Source organism: Musa acuminata, chromosome BXJ2-3 (assembly GCF_036884655.1).
Source record: "Musa acuminata AAA Group cultivar baxijiao chromosome BXJ2-3, Cavendish_Baxijiao_AAA, whole genome shotgun sequence".
Classification (NCBI taxonomy): Eukaryota; Viridiplantae; Streptophyta; class Magnoliopsida; order Zingiberales; family Musaceae; genus Musa; species Musa acuminata.
This window is the reverse complement of record NC_088340.1, coordinates 43,967,478-43,981,800: the sequence shown is the minus strand read 5'-3', so window position 1 is coordinate 43,981,800 and position 14,323 is coordinate 43,967,478. Positions and strand designations below refer to the sequence as shown.

General features: G+C 45.8%; 2 protein-coding genes across 3 annotated transcripts; both read left to right on the top strand.

Annotated features, from left to right (window-relative positions):
- Positions 1-245: 245 nt before the first annotated feature.
- Positions 246-2,727, top strand: LOC135608537 (cytochrome P450 CYP72A616-like). The gene is made up of 5 exons (XM_065101555.1): positions 246-620; positions 713-933; positions 1,048-1,292; positions 1,562-1,946; positions 2,110-2,727. The coding sequence occupies exons 1-5, from the start codon at positions 329-331 to the stop codon at positions 2,575-2,577; spliced, it is 1,611 nt and encodes a 536-aa protein (XP_064957627.1). The 5' UTR covers positions 246-328; the 3' UTR covers positions 2,578-2,727.
- Positions 2,728-11,283: 8,556 nt separating this feature from the next.
- Positions 11,284-13,800, top strand: LOC135608536 (cytochrome P450 CYP72A616-like). Of its 2 annotated transcripts, none has more exons than XM_065101553.1 (5): positions 11,284-11,677; positions 11,767-11,987; positions 12,102-12,346; positions 12,616-13,000; positions 13,165-13,800. In XM_065101553.1, the coding sequence occupies exons 1-5, from the start codon at positions 11,386-11,388 to the stop codon at positions 13,630-13,632; spliced, it is 1,611 nt and encodes a 536-aa protein (XP_064957625.1). In that variant the 5' UTR covers positions 11,284-11,385; the 3' UTR covers positions 13,633-13,800. The 2 variants fall into 2 exon arrangements, with proteins under 2 accessions (XP_064957625.1, XP_064957626.1); XM_065101554.1 differs by having other exon boundaries at positions 11,337-11,677; positions 12,102-12,340.
- Positions 13,801-14,323: the final 523 nt, after the last annotated feature.

The window sequence follows — 14,323 nt, the reverse complement described above, 5'->3', positions numbered from 1 at the left end:
AACTTCAAAGCATACTTTCACGGAGAGACAAACGATAGATAATATAAAATTTATAATTATCAATTTTATCATAATAATTTTTATTATAATGAATGAAAATGAAGTTTTTGTTTTTTTACTTTAAATTTTTATATATAAATGGATGATAACATGAATATCACGTAATCACAACGTGTCGGTAAATTTTCTATCATACAGAAGGCCGTCGTCGATGGCCACGAAGCTCTCGTACGTAATCGGTGAAATCATCTCTCCCGAACTCTCCGCCCTTTTTGTTGCCATAAAGTCCAGTTTGCTAGAGGCTCCGCCCATACGATCGTCCGTGGCCATGGCCGAGTTCCTGGCGGCGGACGTGCTGTGGAGCTTGGGATGGGGCGTGGCCGGGCTGCTGTTTCTGGCGTGGGCCTTGCGGGTGCTCAACTGGGCGTGGTGGAGGCCGAGGCGGCTGGAGCGCGCGCTCCGGGCACAGGGGCTCAACGGCACCCCATACGGCTTCCCCTACGGCGACGTCAAGGAGACCGCGCGGTTGAGAGAGGAGGCCCGCGCCAAGCCCATGCCCCTCGCCCACAACATCATCCCTCGCCTTCTCCCTTTTTTTCATCGCGCCATGGACGCGTACGGTAAGCGCTTCCTCCTCCTCCTCCTCTGTTGTCTTCATCGCCTGGGCACGAGCTCCAATTGTTAGAACTCGATCTTGTTCTTGTGCATGCAGGTAAGATATCATTCACATGGTTCGGGCCAGTGCCGCAAGTGAACATCAAGGATCCGGAGCTGGTGAGGGAGGTTCTATCAAATAAGTTCGGCCACTTCGGGAAGCCGAACCAGAACCCCCTCGCCCGGTTCTTCGCCAGAGGCCTCGCTGTGTACGAAGGCGAAAAGTGGGTCAAACATAGGAGGATTCTGAATCCTGCTTTCCATGCGGAGAAGCTAAAGGTGATTGACTCACTGTTCTGCACAACACCCAAACGGAACATCTTGGAAGTGCATCCATCCGTCCTGTTTCCAGTTTGATTCATACCAAAATGTTTATCCTCATCAATTTTGCAGCGAATGTTGCCGGCATTCTCTGCTTGCTGTAGTGATCTGATGGATAGATGGGAGAATATGGCGGGCTCTGAGGCATGTTATGAGTTAGATATTTGGCCTGAGCTCCAAAGCTTCACTGGAGATGTCATTTCACGAACTGCCTTCGGTAGCAGCTACGAAGAAGGAAGGCCAATTTTCCAACTTCAAGCTGAGCAGGCTGAGCTCCTTATTCAGGTTGTCCAAAATCTTTATGTCCCAGGGTACAGGTGAGTCCTTCTCCTACTCAATTCCTTGTTGTTGAACGAAGCTTTAAAGGAAGAAACATCAGAATTTAGTTATGTTGAAAGGATCATTGATTTGATGATCCGAGACAGTAGGTGGTCCATTGATGCCTTGCATGCACATTTCAAATCTTCATCTCAAAGACTTCGAAGCTGCTACACATTTCTAATCACAGTATTGTATTGAGCTCATAAATTATGCGAGTTTTCGAATGATTCGTAGGATACGGCTACTAATAATTGCTGTCAAACAGGTTTCTTCCCACCCCAAAGAACAAGAGAATAAAAGCAATTGATAGAGAGATCCGATCGATTCTGAGAGGCATAATAAAGAAGAGAGAACAGGATATAAAGACTGGAAAGGCAAGCAACGATGACCTGTTGGGGCTGTTGATGGAGTCCAACATGAAGCACTTACAAGAAGATGGGAACAAGAATGCCGGGATGACAACCGAAGATGTGATTGAAGAATGCAAGCTCTTCTACTTTGCAGGGCAGGAGACAACATCTGTGTTGCTGACATGGACAATGATCTGCTTGAGCATGCATCCTACCTGGCAGGTCCGCGCTAGAGAAGAAGTTCTTCGAGTCTTTGGCGATAACAAACCCGATTTGGATGGCTTGAGCCACTTAAAGATCGTTGAGTATCATCTTCCTACTTTGTTCTTCTGCTTAGCTGAACTAAACACACTCTGATTGCTTTTTGTTTCGACCCTATTCATCAGCATGCTGTTCTTGTTCTTTCTTGGACTGAAAGATGAGGAAGATTTCACCAAGTGATGACTGAAATTTGTGTGGGCAGGTGACCATGATTCTGTATGAGGTGCTCAGGCTATACCCTCCAGCAATTCTCCTCCAGAGGCAGACATACAAGACGATGAAACTTGGGGATGTGGTTTACCCACCAGGAGTTCTCCTCCTGCTGCATGTAATCTTCGTCCACCATGATCCAAACCTGTGGGGCAAAGATGCCAGTGAGTTCAATCCAGAGAGGTTCGCCGAAGGGGTCTCAAGGGCGTCGAATGAACAGGTTGCGTTCTTCCCGTTCGGCGGAGGCCCACGAATTTGCATCGGCCAGAACTTTGCGTTGCTGGAAGCAAAGATGGGACTGAGCATGATTCTTCAGCATTTCTCCTTTGATCTCTCGCCGTCGTATGCTCACGCTCCACACACAGTCTTCACTCTTCATCCCCAGCACGGTGCTCAAATAAGGTTGCGAAAACTCTCAAGTACTAATACCGATGAAATTGCAGGCAAAATCTGTGTGTGAAGTTGAACCCTATTGTTGCAACAGGGATCAAACACAAGTTTACTGTGAGTATGTATTCCTTAACAATCTCATATTGAACATTTCCAGTTCCCCAAGATAAATAGAATTCAGAAGAACTCGATTTCATGAGCTCTTCTAAGTTTAACCAAATATTGTCGATCAATTATTATCTACCACATGATCTTTGTTTGACATTAATGCTGGCAGGAGGGAGGCAAGACCTTTAGACAATTGTGGATTGCCTCCTCCCTTCTTATCTATATGGATAAAAAGAAACAAAGGTAGTATTTTAGAAGCAATTGTCTCCTCCCTTGTTGTCTACATGGACAAGGCTATTAAGAGCTGCTTCCCATAAAATATTTCACCACTCTACTGTTCTTTATGGTCAAGAATAAAAACTTGATTTTAGCATAGTTACCAAGGGAGAATCACTTCTATCACTCATGATCATACTTATCTATCTTAGATTATTAACTTAGATATTAGAGGGACTAGATTGAGATAACTCTTCCGATCTTGATCTTTGTATTGAGAAATCTATGGGCGACATCACATGTGCAGTAAAAGAACAGAAAACAAAATCCCCAATTCCCAAAGATTTGTTTGTCGTCGTGTAAATATTGGTACGCAAAAATCTGCGAAACTTAAAACTACGTATAATAAATATTGTATTACCTAAGGAGATTGTATATCCCTAAATCCCTACATATCTCTAGGAGAGGGTGAAGGAGGTCAAGCGTCCTCCTCTCTAACAGTGATCCACGTAACAGGGCTACGACGATGCTCCTCAAAACTCCAAGCCTACTTTGAGGTGTAGAGGGGGAGGAGAATAGGAGAGGAAAGCAAAGGCTTTAACTTATGAACAGCTGAATCCCTCCTATTCATAGAGGTCCCATATCAACTTAACCCTAATGGATCCTCCACTATTGGGTATTGGATCTCCATCTAACTACTCAAACCTCTTAGTTTAGTAGATCTCTATCTAATAATCTCTTATGAGACTTCTCGGCTAGTTCCACTAGAACTTCTGACGAACGTCCGAACTTCCGACGAACTCTCGAACTCCCAATGTGATCTCGATCTTGACTCTGGGACTTCATTTTGCTTCATATCTTGCTATCGTAGTTAATTCTGCACATGTAAAATACACTTCGATCTAGATAATTAATACTAAGCATTAATCAAGTTGTACGGCATGTCATTGGTCCCTCAACGCTTCGTTTGATTCTTCGACGCATCATCCTCTCTTGCGGTCTATTGCCCAATCGGGTAGTTGACTCCACAACTCCGATATCCTTAGTGTAATATCCGCTCTTCTTGGTCCGATGCCCGAATCCACGGCCCGAAGCCTTCTGTCGATACGTCGACCGATCATCTGACATGTTTTCCCCCGGCACAACATGATTTTTTCTACTTTAATTGTCTCATCCTGATCGAAGCATCCTACATCACTCAAAACGCAAATTAAATTATAAACACATATCACACATATCAATTGGTTTCATCATCAAAATACGAGATTCAACACACACACACACACATACACACACACACACATACACACACACACACACACACACACATATATATATATATATATATATATATTGACTATATATATATATATATATATATATATATATATATATATATATATATATATATATATATATATATATATATATATATATATATATATATATATATATATATATATATATATATAGTCAATATAAAGTGATAAAATATCAAAATATAATAAGCAAAACAACTGCATGTCAAGTCACACATGCCATCACTCACGTGATTGGCTTGTTGGGCACCTATGACTTGCACTTTGTACATGTGACACCTTGGGTGCTAGGTGTTTTTATTTCTAAGACACCTCGACCACACTTCGAACATCCTTACACACATAGGTCAGAACCATGTTGGGCTTACTAAGACACCAATAACATCTTCCCATAACATTTTTGGTGTTGGAAGGAGGGCTCGATGTCATATGAATGCTCGCTCGTCAATCCTCTCAATAAACACTAGAACAAAGAGCGACCCTTAGTACCTAAGCCACCTACTCAGCCCTGTTGAGTTGTTCTTAAATCTTACTCAGTAAATAAAAACATTAACAAGCATGATACATACACTCACTCGACTTTTTCCTTAATTGGCCCAATAGTCAATGCCACCAGCTCAATCATAGTCCCTAGCTCCACTACCACTAGTACCTTGTCAAGATTCCCTAACTCGACATAGTGCCAACATCTCATAAATGCTTAAGACTTGTTAAACCATCAGTTGAGGGGGCACTTCGATCTCTGTCGATGAAATTCAATGGATCACACCACTCTCAATCTGCCTCGCTTGAATTCGAGGCCCACTCAATGGACTTGATAGATAACTCCCTACTGATCCAACTATGGTAGATGGATCGATGTTTAGAGGAGATGCAATGAGAGCTCTAACAATCAAAATGGGAAGCATTGGTTGACTCCACCTAAGGTCGATTCTCGTTCACCCAAAAATTCAAGAGAATTTAATTTCAGAGAGCTTACATCTGCCATCCTTGGAGACGTTAGATGGTAATGTCAATCTGATGGAGCACATTATGGCTTTCCATGGTCAAATTTTCCTATATGATGTCTTCAATACCCTAATTACTACACCTTTCGAACCACATTAAGAGGCCTAACACGAGAATGATATGCTTGCCTAAAGCTGCTTTCTATTATCTTTCGCCCAACTAGTGAGGGACCAAGCATTGGATGACTTAAGGATGGGCTCGTCTCTTTTGAAACCGAAGCCAAGAAGAAGGCCCCGAAGGTTAGAGCTCGAATGATGCTTTGAGCCCCATCAAACCAGCTAAAAGAGGTTTATAAAGCAGGATGACCCCTCTCCTCCTAAGATTCATATAAATGTCCCTTCAGTATCACATGGAAGGGACACTACTCTGCTATTGAGATGTTGAAACCGAAAAAAATTAGTCCTATCCACTATTGAGATGTAGGAGAATATAGGTTAATCCTCCCATCGCTAAGGCACTAACCAAGGAGGATACGGTGGAATCCCTCTCTCTCCTCCATATTAAAATTATAATCGAGGAGTCTCCCTTGAGATGCCCGCCTCTCTCTCTCCCCCCCCCCCCCCCTCTTTTCCCACATTTATTTATTAAAATGCTAGTCAAGGAGGATATAAAAAGATATCCCTCCCGCCATACTGTCACGGACTTAGCTGGTTTTGCCTAAGTCGTGCGGCACCCTTGCGTGTCCGTCCGCAAAGGTCAGCCTCCCCGAAGCCACCCATTGTCCCTTAGGACCACCAAAAGAGAGAACGGGTTAGAGAGAACGCCTCAATCGGGATCCACACGCAAACATCTCCGAAAAACACTTCATAGACAATGCAAATTACAAACAGACTTTACAAGCTCTGAATAGTGGCACAACAAAGGGTAAAATGATCCATTACAGACCAAAAATCTCTCGCACGTGTCCACATGACACAACCTTTATTTACAAGCCTAAAGAGGCCACCAACCCAACTAAAATGGGACTATTAAGCCTTCGGCCGCCCCTCTACATTCTGTACAAGGCATGAACATGCCAAGAGACACGGACATATATGAGCATTACATCAAACATCTTGTTTAGAAGTTTGTCCGTGACATTCTCCCCCACTTATTCCTTCGACGTCCTCGTTGAAGCCTTTGTCGACACTGGAACTCCTCGCCTTTGCTGAGTCTTCAATCTTCTGCTCTAGCTACAATGCGCTTCTTGGCTCCCAACTACTCTCCGCTGCTGTTTTTGAGTAGTCGAACCTTTGATCCACCATGCTGCTGCAACTCACCAATGACTCTGACTTTGGTGTGGGATTGGCTGAGTTGTGTTGATCATTGTTGATTCCTGCGGATCCCCCAGATGAAGGAAAAGACCATCCTTACTACGCCAGTCTCTCAAATTCCACATGCTGCTTGAACTGGGTGGATGCTTGTTGGAGCTTTAACGAGCATCGTCTCGCAAACTTCTGAAGTTTTGGGTCCTTCCTCCATAAAATTTGCTCATTGACTCTTCTTTCACTTAGTTGTCGCATCCAAGTAGGTTTGCATCACTTCCGCTTTCGATTGGCATTTCGTTGGGAAATGAAGCGGACAATCTACTCTTAGTAGCACTGATCACCGTTGGTGAGGATTTTATAACTATTGTCTTCCATTATCTTCGAAGGGTCTTTGAACATATGCAGAGCTCCTCTACTGGATAGATAAGAGAATTGGAGTACTCGGTTTCACCCATTCTCTTAAGTGTTGAGAAGGCAAATGTTACTTGACTTCGCCCGCCTCCTCGAGATTGTACTTCATGCATCGAGCTGGTTACTAGCCTTCGCCTGCTCTTTGCTCACACTTCTGAAGCACATGAAGTGTTTGCACCCCTTGTATTGAGTTAGCTACTGTGATTCACCTTCTCAATGCCATTGAACTTCTGGAATGCAGGAAGTTTTCACCCCAACTTGGAGTAGTTCTCTCATAGGTTTGGTCGCCTCTGGGATTGTATCGTCTTCTCCATCAACCCTGCCGCCTACTCCACTGAGTAGCAAAGGTACAGCACCGCGTACTGCCTGCTTTGTTCCTTGGTTATGCACTCTTGCATGACCTGAAGTCCTTCACTTTTGGCTATCTTGATGAGAAGCACATTGACACCGGCGGTCTTACGAAGTTCTTCGGCCTCTGCCCTTCAGCCTTGTCTCGGTACTTGGAGATTGCCTCTGTATTCTCCACCTCCTCGGCCCCTTTCACGACCAAGCGCTCTCCCTCCATGAGAGCAAGGGATCAATGACCTTCACGGAAGTCCCGCCTCTGCGGTACCATGGCGCTGCCATGCCCATGGCACTACTATCCATCGCCTCGCATCTACATCCCTTTTCTTCACAATCAGTAGATATGCCTCCGTGACACTCCTCCGAGTCCACCTCCATTCTAACTGATTGCTTGATTTTGGGTAGCTAAGTCCCTCTGGACTCGTCGTCGCTTCCTCGCCCCTTTCGACCCCCTGCTTCAACACCTCTGTGTTCTCCAAGCAGTCTGTTTGGTCAATGAAAAGACAGACTGCAACTCTCATGCATGGCCTCTGCCATCATGTTGTAGGGTTTGCACTGATTCTGTTCTCCTTAGCTTCCTTGGTAGCAACGTTCGCTTACTCGGCCTTGTCCTCTGACTTGTCGGGCTCCCTTAAGCGAATATGAGCTCTGGAGCAGTCCAACTCTCCAGCTGCTTCGATCATACCTCTGTATGATCAAGTCCCTCCCATGGAACTCACTGGTACTTGCATTCGAACTTTTCCCTTAGTGGAACACAGCCCCCATATGCTGATGACCAAGGTTTTCATCCGATGCAAAATTCGATGCACGCCCGGAAGACCCACCTCTGCGGTACCATGGCCTTCACTCCTTGAATCCATAGCCCTTCTTGCCGTCGTGTTGTTCACCGAAGTGGAGCTCCCAGTAGCTCCCGATCATACCTTCATATGATCTAGTCTCTCTCGGGACTAAGTCGTGTGTATTGCATTGCCACGAACTGTTCCACCACGATCCGCTGCATCATGTCACCTCCTGGTGACATCTCCATTGCATTCTGATCCTTATGGAATACTCAAATTGTGAACCCTCCATGTGTGGCCTCTGCTAATACATCGCAGGGTCTCCTCCACCTTCGATCTTGTTCGCTCCTTTGGCAATCGACCTTCATCCACCCACTCTTGGGTCACACCTAGATGAAGCACCGCTCTAGGACAGTCCGTCACCTAGTAGCTCCCGAAGTCCACCGACTTCACTGTAATTTGTACACCATTGTCTGGATCCTGGGCCTCTGCCCCTACCAGCACAATCTCCGCTGCGCACCGCTTCCTTCATAGCAACTCGAATGGCAACACTGTGGCATATTCTTCAAGAGTACCCGCCTCTGCGTCCTCTTGCCCCGTGCTAAGGCCTTCTGTACCCAACTTCGCCTCCGCAAATTGAGTCGCCTTAGTTCCTCCATCAAATGCTTCTCCGAGATAAGGTGCATGTGCCCCAAAGCTCCCTTCGTCTTTGGCACCATGCAAGATGAGTCCGCTCCATCAGAATGAAGGTCCCATGGAACAACATGATCCTACTCTTGCCTCTGCAAGAGTTCATGTCCTTGACCTCTGTCTAAGGAAAGCACTGTGCCTCTGCTCCACGTTCTAACTTCTATGTTGGCTCCCTTCATACAGCTTGAGTACTTCGCTAAGTTACACCCAAGTTGCTCCGCTCCTCGTTTTCACATTGAGTTGATGGTAGCCCTCGCGCCCACCATTCCACGGGTCAGCCTTCCCTTGAGTCCGATCTCCACATCGACTCCAAGTGTGCCTTCATTTAAGTTGCTTTGGGTCGCTCCCCCACTTGATCTCGCAATGTATCCACCAATGCATTCTCTCAAGCGAGATCATGCGACGACTCCTCGCCGCTTGCTCAGTCCATCGAGCTTCATGGAGTTGTTGTTTGTTGAGGTACTCCTCCTCAACATGTGAGGTCTGTCTCACATGATTCTCCCTCTGGAGAGCCGGGACTTATCCCTCCTGGATACCTGTCCCATTGGAGCAACATCTCTCTTCGTTTCGGAGACTACCATCCCCTTGGACTACTCCGATCTGCTAAACAAACTGTGCATTGTTCTGCCTCCTGCAAACGCACTTGCTAGATTGCGACTCTACGTCAATACAGCCCCCCGCTGCACCACTCAAGGCCTAGCAACATGCTGAACTCGTTGCACACTTCAGCCTCCTACAGACGTATCCTTCACATGCCGAAGAGAAAGTTTCAGTGCTCCATGGCGCCGAGTTTCGGTCGCCTTGGGATAGCCGCGAACATTCCATCGTCCGCATACAAGCCCATGCATGAGTACCAAATTCTTCGAGTTAGCAATTCCCCTCACCTTTGTGAGCTTTGCATAACTCTTTTGGTCGTTGAGCAACTCATTCCACCTTGGATGGTCTCGTCCTTTACCAAGCACCTCGCTTGGCTTGAGCACCATCAAGTATAGTTGTCAATGTTAAGCCATAGCTCAAACTCAGCCATCCCAACCTTTGTGCGCTCCACATTCTTCCAAGCTTGCCTATTCTCGTGGTGCCTCTTGCGCGAAGGGTTGGTCATTCCTCTGAATGCCAATCTCGGATGCCCGCTCCTCTGAGCGACTCCTTTTCCCTACATCTCCATGCCCGTTTTCCCCCAAACGGCCGCACGTGTGCTGACTGCCCTCAACGCAGTCCCGCTAAGTCCCCCACGTTTGCATGTCAAGTGTTTCTATGAGTGCTTGTCCCGCTCTGATACCATCTGTCACGGACTTAGCTGGTTTTGCCTAAGTCGTGCGGCACCCTTGCGTGTCCGTCCGCAAAGGTCAGCCTCCCCGAAGCCTCCCATTGTCCCTTAGGACCACCAAAAGAGAGAACGGGTTAGAGAGAACGCCTCAATCGGGATCCACAAGCAAACATCTCCGAAAAATACTTCATAGACAATGCAAATTACAAACAGACTTTACAAGCTATGAACAGTGGCACAACAAAGGGTAAAATGGTCCATTACAGACCGAAAATCTCTCGCACGTGTCCACATGACACAACCTTTATTTACAAGCCTAAAGAGGCCACCAACCCAACTAAAATGTGACTATTAAGCCTTCGACCGCCCCTCTACATTCTGTACAAGGCGAACATGCCAAGAGACACGGACATACATGAGCATTACATCAAACATCTTGTTTAGAAGTTTGTCCGTGACAATACGTGAAATTTAGCCCATGACTACATAGCCTCAATCAATGCAATACGGATTTCCACTCCCCTAAGAAGTTATCTTCCGCGACCAAGATAGAGCACCTTCTCGGGATTATTTAAATAAGACATGTGAGTCAAGCAAACCCGAATCGTATTAGAACTCCGCTATAGCGAACAAACGGGCTAGGAAGACGTTTAAGGCGCGAGTCAAGCAAACCCGACCCACATAAGAAGAAATTTACTATAGCAAAAAAATGGGTTAGGAAGGCACCCAAGGCATGTTAGTCGGGCAAACACAACTCACAATAGTAGAAATTCACTATGGTAGAAAAACTGATCAAGAAGGTGCCCAAGGCACATGAGTCGAGCAAACCTAACTCGTGTAAAGAGAAATCTTCTATGGCGGAAAAATGGGCTATGAAAGCACCAAGGCAAATGAGTTAGGCATTCCCGACACGCATAAGAAGAAATTCGCTACAACAAAAAGAGGGGTCAGGAAGGCACCCAAGGTACGTGAGTCAGACACACTCAACCTACATGAGAAGAAATCTACCACAACGAAAAATCAAGCTAAGAAAAGTACCCGAAATGCATGAGGTATGAAAACTCGATCCACGATCGATAAAATCTGCAATAGAGATACGAGACGAAGAATGCTCAAAGCACGTAAAGACAAAAAAGACATGCTCCGAACCCTAGAAACTTCAAAGTATACCTTTGCGGAGAGCCAAAAAGATAGGGAATATAAAATTTATGATTATCATTTTTATCATAATAAATTTTTTAGTATAATGAATGAAAGTAAAGTTTTTGTTTTTTTACTTTAATTTTTTATTTATAAATGGATGATAACTTGAAGAACACGTAACCGTGTCAATTATTGGTAAACTTTCTACCACACAAAAGCCTGTCGTCGATGCCAGCGAAGCTCTCGTACGTAATCACTGAAGTCATCTGTCCCGAACTCTCCATCGTTTTTGTTGCCATAAAGTCCTGTTTGCTAGAGCCTCCACGCGTACGATTGTCCGTGGCCATGGCCGAGTTCCTGGCGGCGGACGTGCTGTGGAGCTTGGGATGGGGCGTGGCCGGGCTGCTGTTTCTGGCGTGGGCCTTGCGGGTGCTCAACTGGGCGTGGTGGAGGCCGAGGCGGCTGGAGCGCGCGCTCCGGGCGCAGGGGCTCAAAGGCACCGCATACCGCTTCCCCTACGGCGACCTCAAGGAGAACGCGCGGTTCAGCAAGGAGGCCCGCGCCAAGTCCATGCCCCTCGCCCACAACATCATCCCTCGCCTTCTCCCTTTTTATCATCGCGCCATGGACGAGTACGGTAAGCGCTTCCTCCTCCTCCTCTGTTGTCGTCATCGCCTGGGCACGAGCTCCAACTGTTAGAACTCGATCTTGTTCTTGTGCATGCAGGTAAGATATCATTCACATGGTCGGGGCCTGTGCCGCAAGTGGCCATCACGGATCCGGAGCTGGTGAGGGAGGTTCTATCCAATAAGTTCGGCCACTTCGGGAAGCCGAACCAGAACCCCCTCGCCCGGTTCTTCGCCAGAGGCCTCGCTGTGTACGAAGGCGAAAAGTGGGTCAAACATAGGAGGATTCTGAATCCTGCTTTCCATGCGGAGACGCTAAAGGTTATTGATTCACTGTTCTTTACAACACCCAAACGGAACATCTTGGAAGTGCATCCATCCGTCCTGTTTACAGTTTGATTCATTCCAAAATGTTTATCCTCATCAATTTTGCAGCGAATGTTGCCTGCATTCTCTGCTTGCTGTAGTGATCTGATGGATAGATGGGAGAATATGGCGGGCTCTGAGGCATGTTATGAGTTAGATGTTTGGCCTGAGCTCCAAAGCTTCACTGGAGATGTCATTTCACGAACTGCCTTCGGTAGCAGCTACGAAGAAGGAAGGCCAATTTTCCAACTTCAAGCTGAGCAGGCTGAGCTCCTTATTCAGGTTATCCAAAATCTTTATGTCCCAGGGTACAGGTGAATCCTTTTCCTACTCAATTCCATGTTGTTGAACGAAGCTTTAAAGGAAGAAACATCAGAATTTAGTTATGTTGGAAGGATCATTGATTTGATGATCCGAGACAGTAGGTGGTCCATTGATGCCTTGCTTGCACATTTCAAAGCTTCATCTCAAAGACTTCGAAGCTGCTACACATTTCTAATCACAATATTTTATTGAGCTCATAAATTATGCGAGTTTTCGAATGATTCGTAGGATACGGCTACTAATAATTGCTGTCAAACAGGTTTCTTCCCACCCCAAAGAATAAGAGAATAAAAGCAATTGATAGAGAGATCCGATCGATTCTGAGAGGCATAATAAAGAAGAGAGAACAGGATATAAAGACTGGAATGGCAAGCAACGATGACCTGTTGGGGCTGTTGATGGAGTCCAACATGAAGCACTTACAAGAAGATGGGAACAAGAATGCCGGGATGACAACCGAAGATGTGATTGAAGAATGCAAGCTCTTCTACTTTGCAGGGCAGGAGACAACATCTGTGTTGCTGACATGGACAATGATCTGCTTGAGCATGCATCCTACCTGGCAGATCCGCGCTAGAGAAGAAGTTCTTCGAGTCTTTGGCGAAAACAAACCCGATTTCGATGGCCTGAGCCACTTAAAGATCGTTGAGTATCATCTTCCTGCTTTGTTCTTCTGCTTAGTTGAACTAAACACACTCTGATTGCTAGTTGTTTCGACCCTATTCATCAGCATGCTGTTCTTGTTCTTTCTTGGACTGAAAGATGAGGAAGATTTCACCAATTGATGGACTGAAATTTGTGTGGGCAGGTGACCATGATTCTGTATGAGGTGCTCAGGCTATACCCTCCATTTATTCTCCTCCGGAGGCAGACATACAAGACGATGAAACTTGGAGATGTGGTTTACCCACCAGGAGTTCTCCTCCTGCTGCATGCAATCTTCGTCCACCATGATCCAAACCTGTGGGGCAAAGATGCCAGTGAGTTCAATCCAGAGAGGTTCGGCGAAGGGGTCTCAAAGGCGTCGAAGGAACAGGTTGCGTTCTTCCCGTTCGGCGGAGGCCCTCGAATTTGCATCGGCCAGAACTTTGCGTTGCTGGAAGCAAAGATGGGACTGAGCATGATTCTTCAGCATTTCTCCTTTGATCTCTCGCCGTCGTATGCTCACGCTCCACACACTGTCTTCACTCTTCATCCCCAGCACGGTGCTCAAATAAGGTTGCGAAAACTCTTAAGTACTTATACTGATGAAATTGCAGGCAAAATATGTAAGTGAAGTTGAACCCTGCTTCAGGACTATACATGAAGTCCTGAAGACTGTGTGTATATGCAAAAAATGTAATAGTCATATAGTCCTGTAAACTATATGAATATGCAAAAGCTTAGAGCACACTGTTTGATAACTAGATTATGAGTATGTAAGTTTCAACAACTGTTTCATTGATTTCTTTGTTATGAATTGATGCTCTTATATTTGATAACTAGATTATGAGTAACTCAGGATTAATCAAGAAGATATCATGAGAATCAAAGGGTAAGATAGTAGCTTTGGTAATGATAGAGGGACATCCACACAAGAAGATTAAAGAGATATAGTAACGAATAGGCTAACAGAGTTAGTGAAGGGACGATCTTAACAATTGGAACAGTTATTGGTCTGAGGACAGGAGACGATCGTTGATCCAGATCGCACTAATCTTCGCTCGCATTTGATAATTAATCTAAGGGAATACTAATATGATATTGTTTTTAGCCCAATTAGTGTTGCCACCACTAAGAGTTCTTTCAAGTCCAGTAAAGGCTCAAAACAACGCTCCGGTCGCCGGGCCTCGATGGCACCCCCTACCGCTTCTCCCACGGCGACCGGGAGCAGAGCGCCCGGCTCGACAGGGAAGTGCACGCCAAGCCCATGCCCTTCTCTCACAGCATCATCCCTCGCGTTGCTCCTTTCACCCACCGTACCGTGA

Bases quoted from the DNA above. Each gene is read 5' to 3' on its own strand.
- LOC135608537 (XM_065101555.1), top strand. From the start codon at position 329: ATGGCCGAGTTCCTGGCGGCGGACGTGCTGTGGAGCTTGGGATGGGGC. The intron at 934-1,047 runs GTGATTGACTCA...TCAATTTTGCAG, and splicing joins TCCATGCGGAGAAGCTAAAG to CGAATGTTGCCGGCATTCTC. The intron at 1,947-2,109 runs GTTGAGTATCAT...TTGTGTGGGCAG, and splicing joins GCTTGAGCCACTTAAAGATC to GTGACCATGATTCTGTATGA.
- LOC135608536 (XM_065101553.1), top strand. From the start codon at position 11,386: ATGGCCGAGTTCCTGGCGGCGGACGTGCTGTGGAGCTTGGGATGGGGC. The intron at 11,678-11,766 runs GTAAGCGCTTCC...TTGTGCATGCAG, and splicing joins TCGCGCCATGGACGAGTACG to GTAAGATATCATTCACATGG. The intron at 13,001-13,164 runs GTTGAGTATCAT...TTGTGTGGGCAG, and splicing joins GCCTGAGCCACTTAAAGATC to GTGACCATGATTCTGTATGA.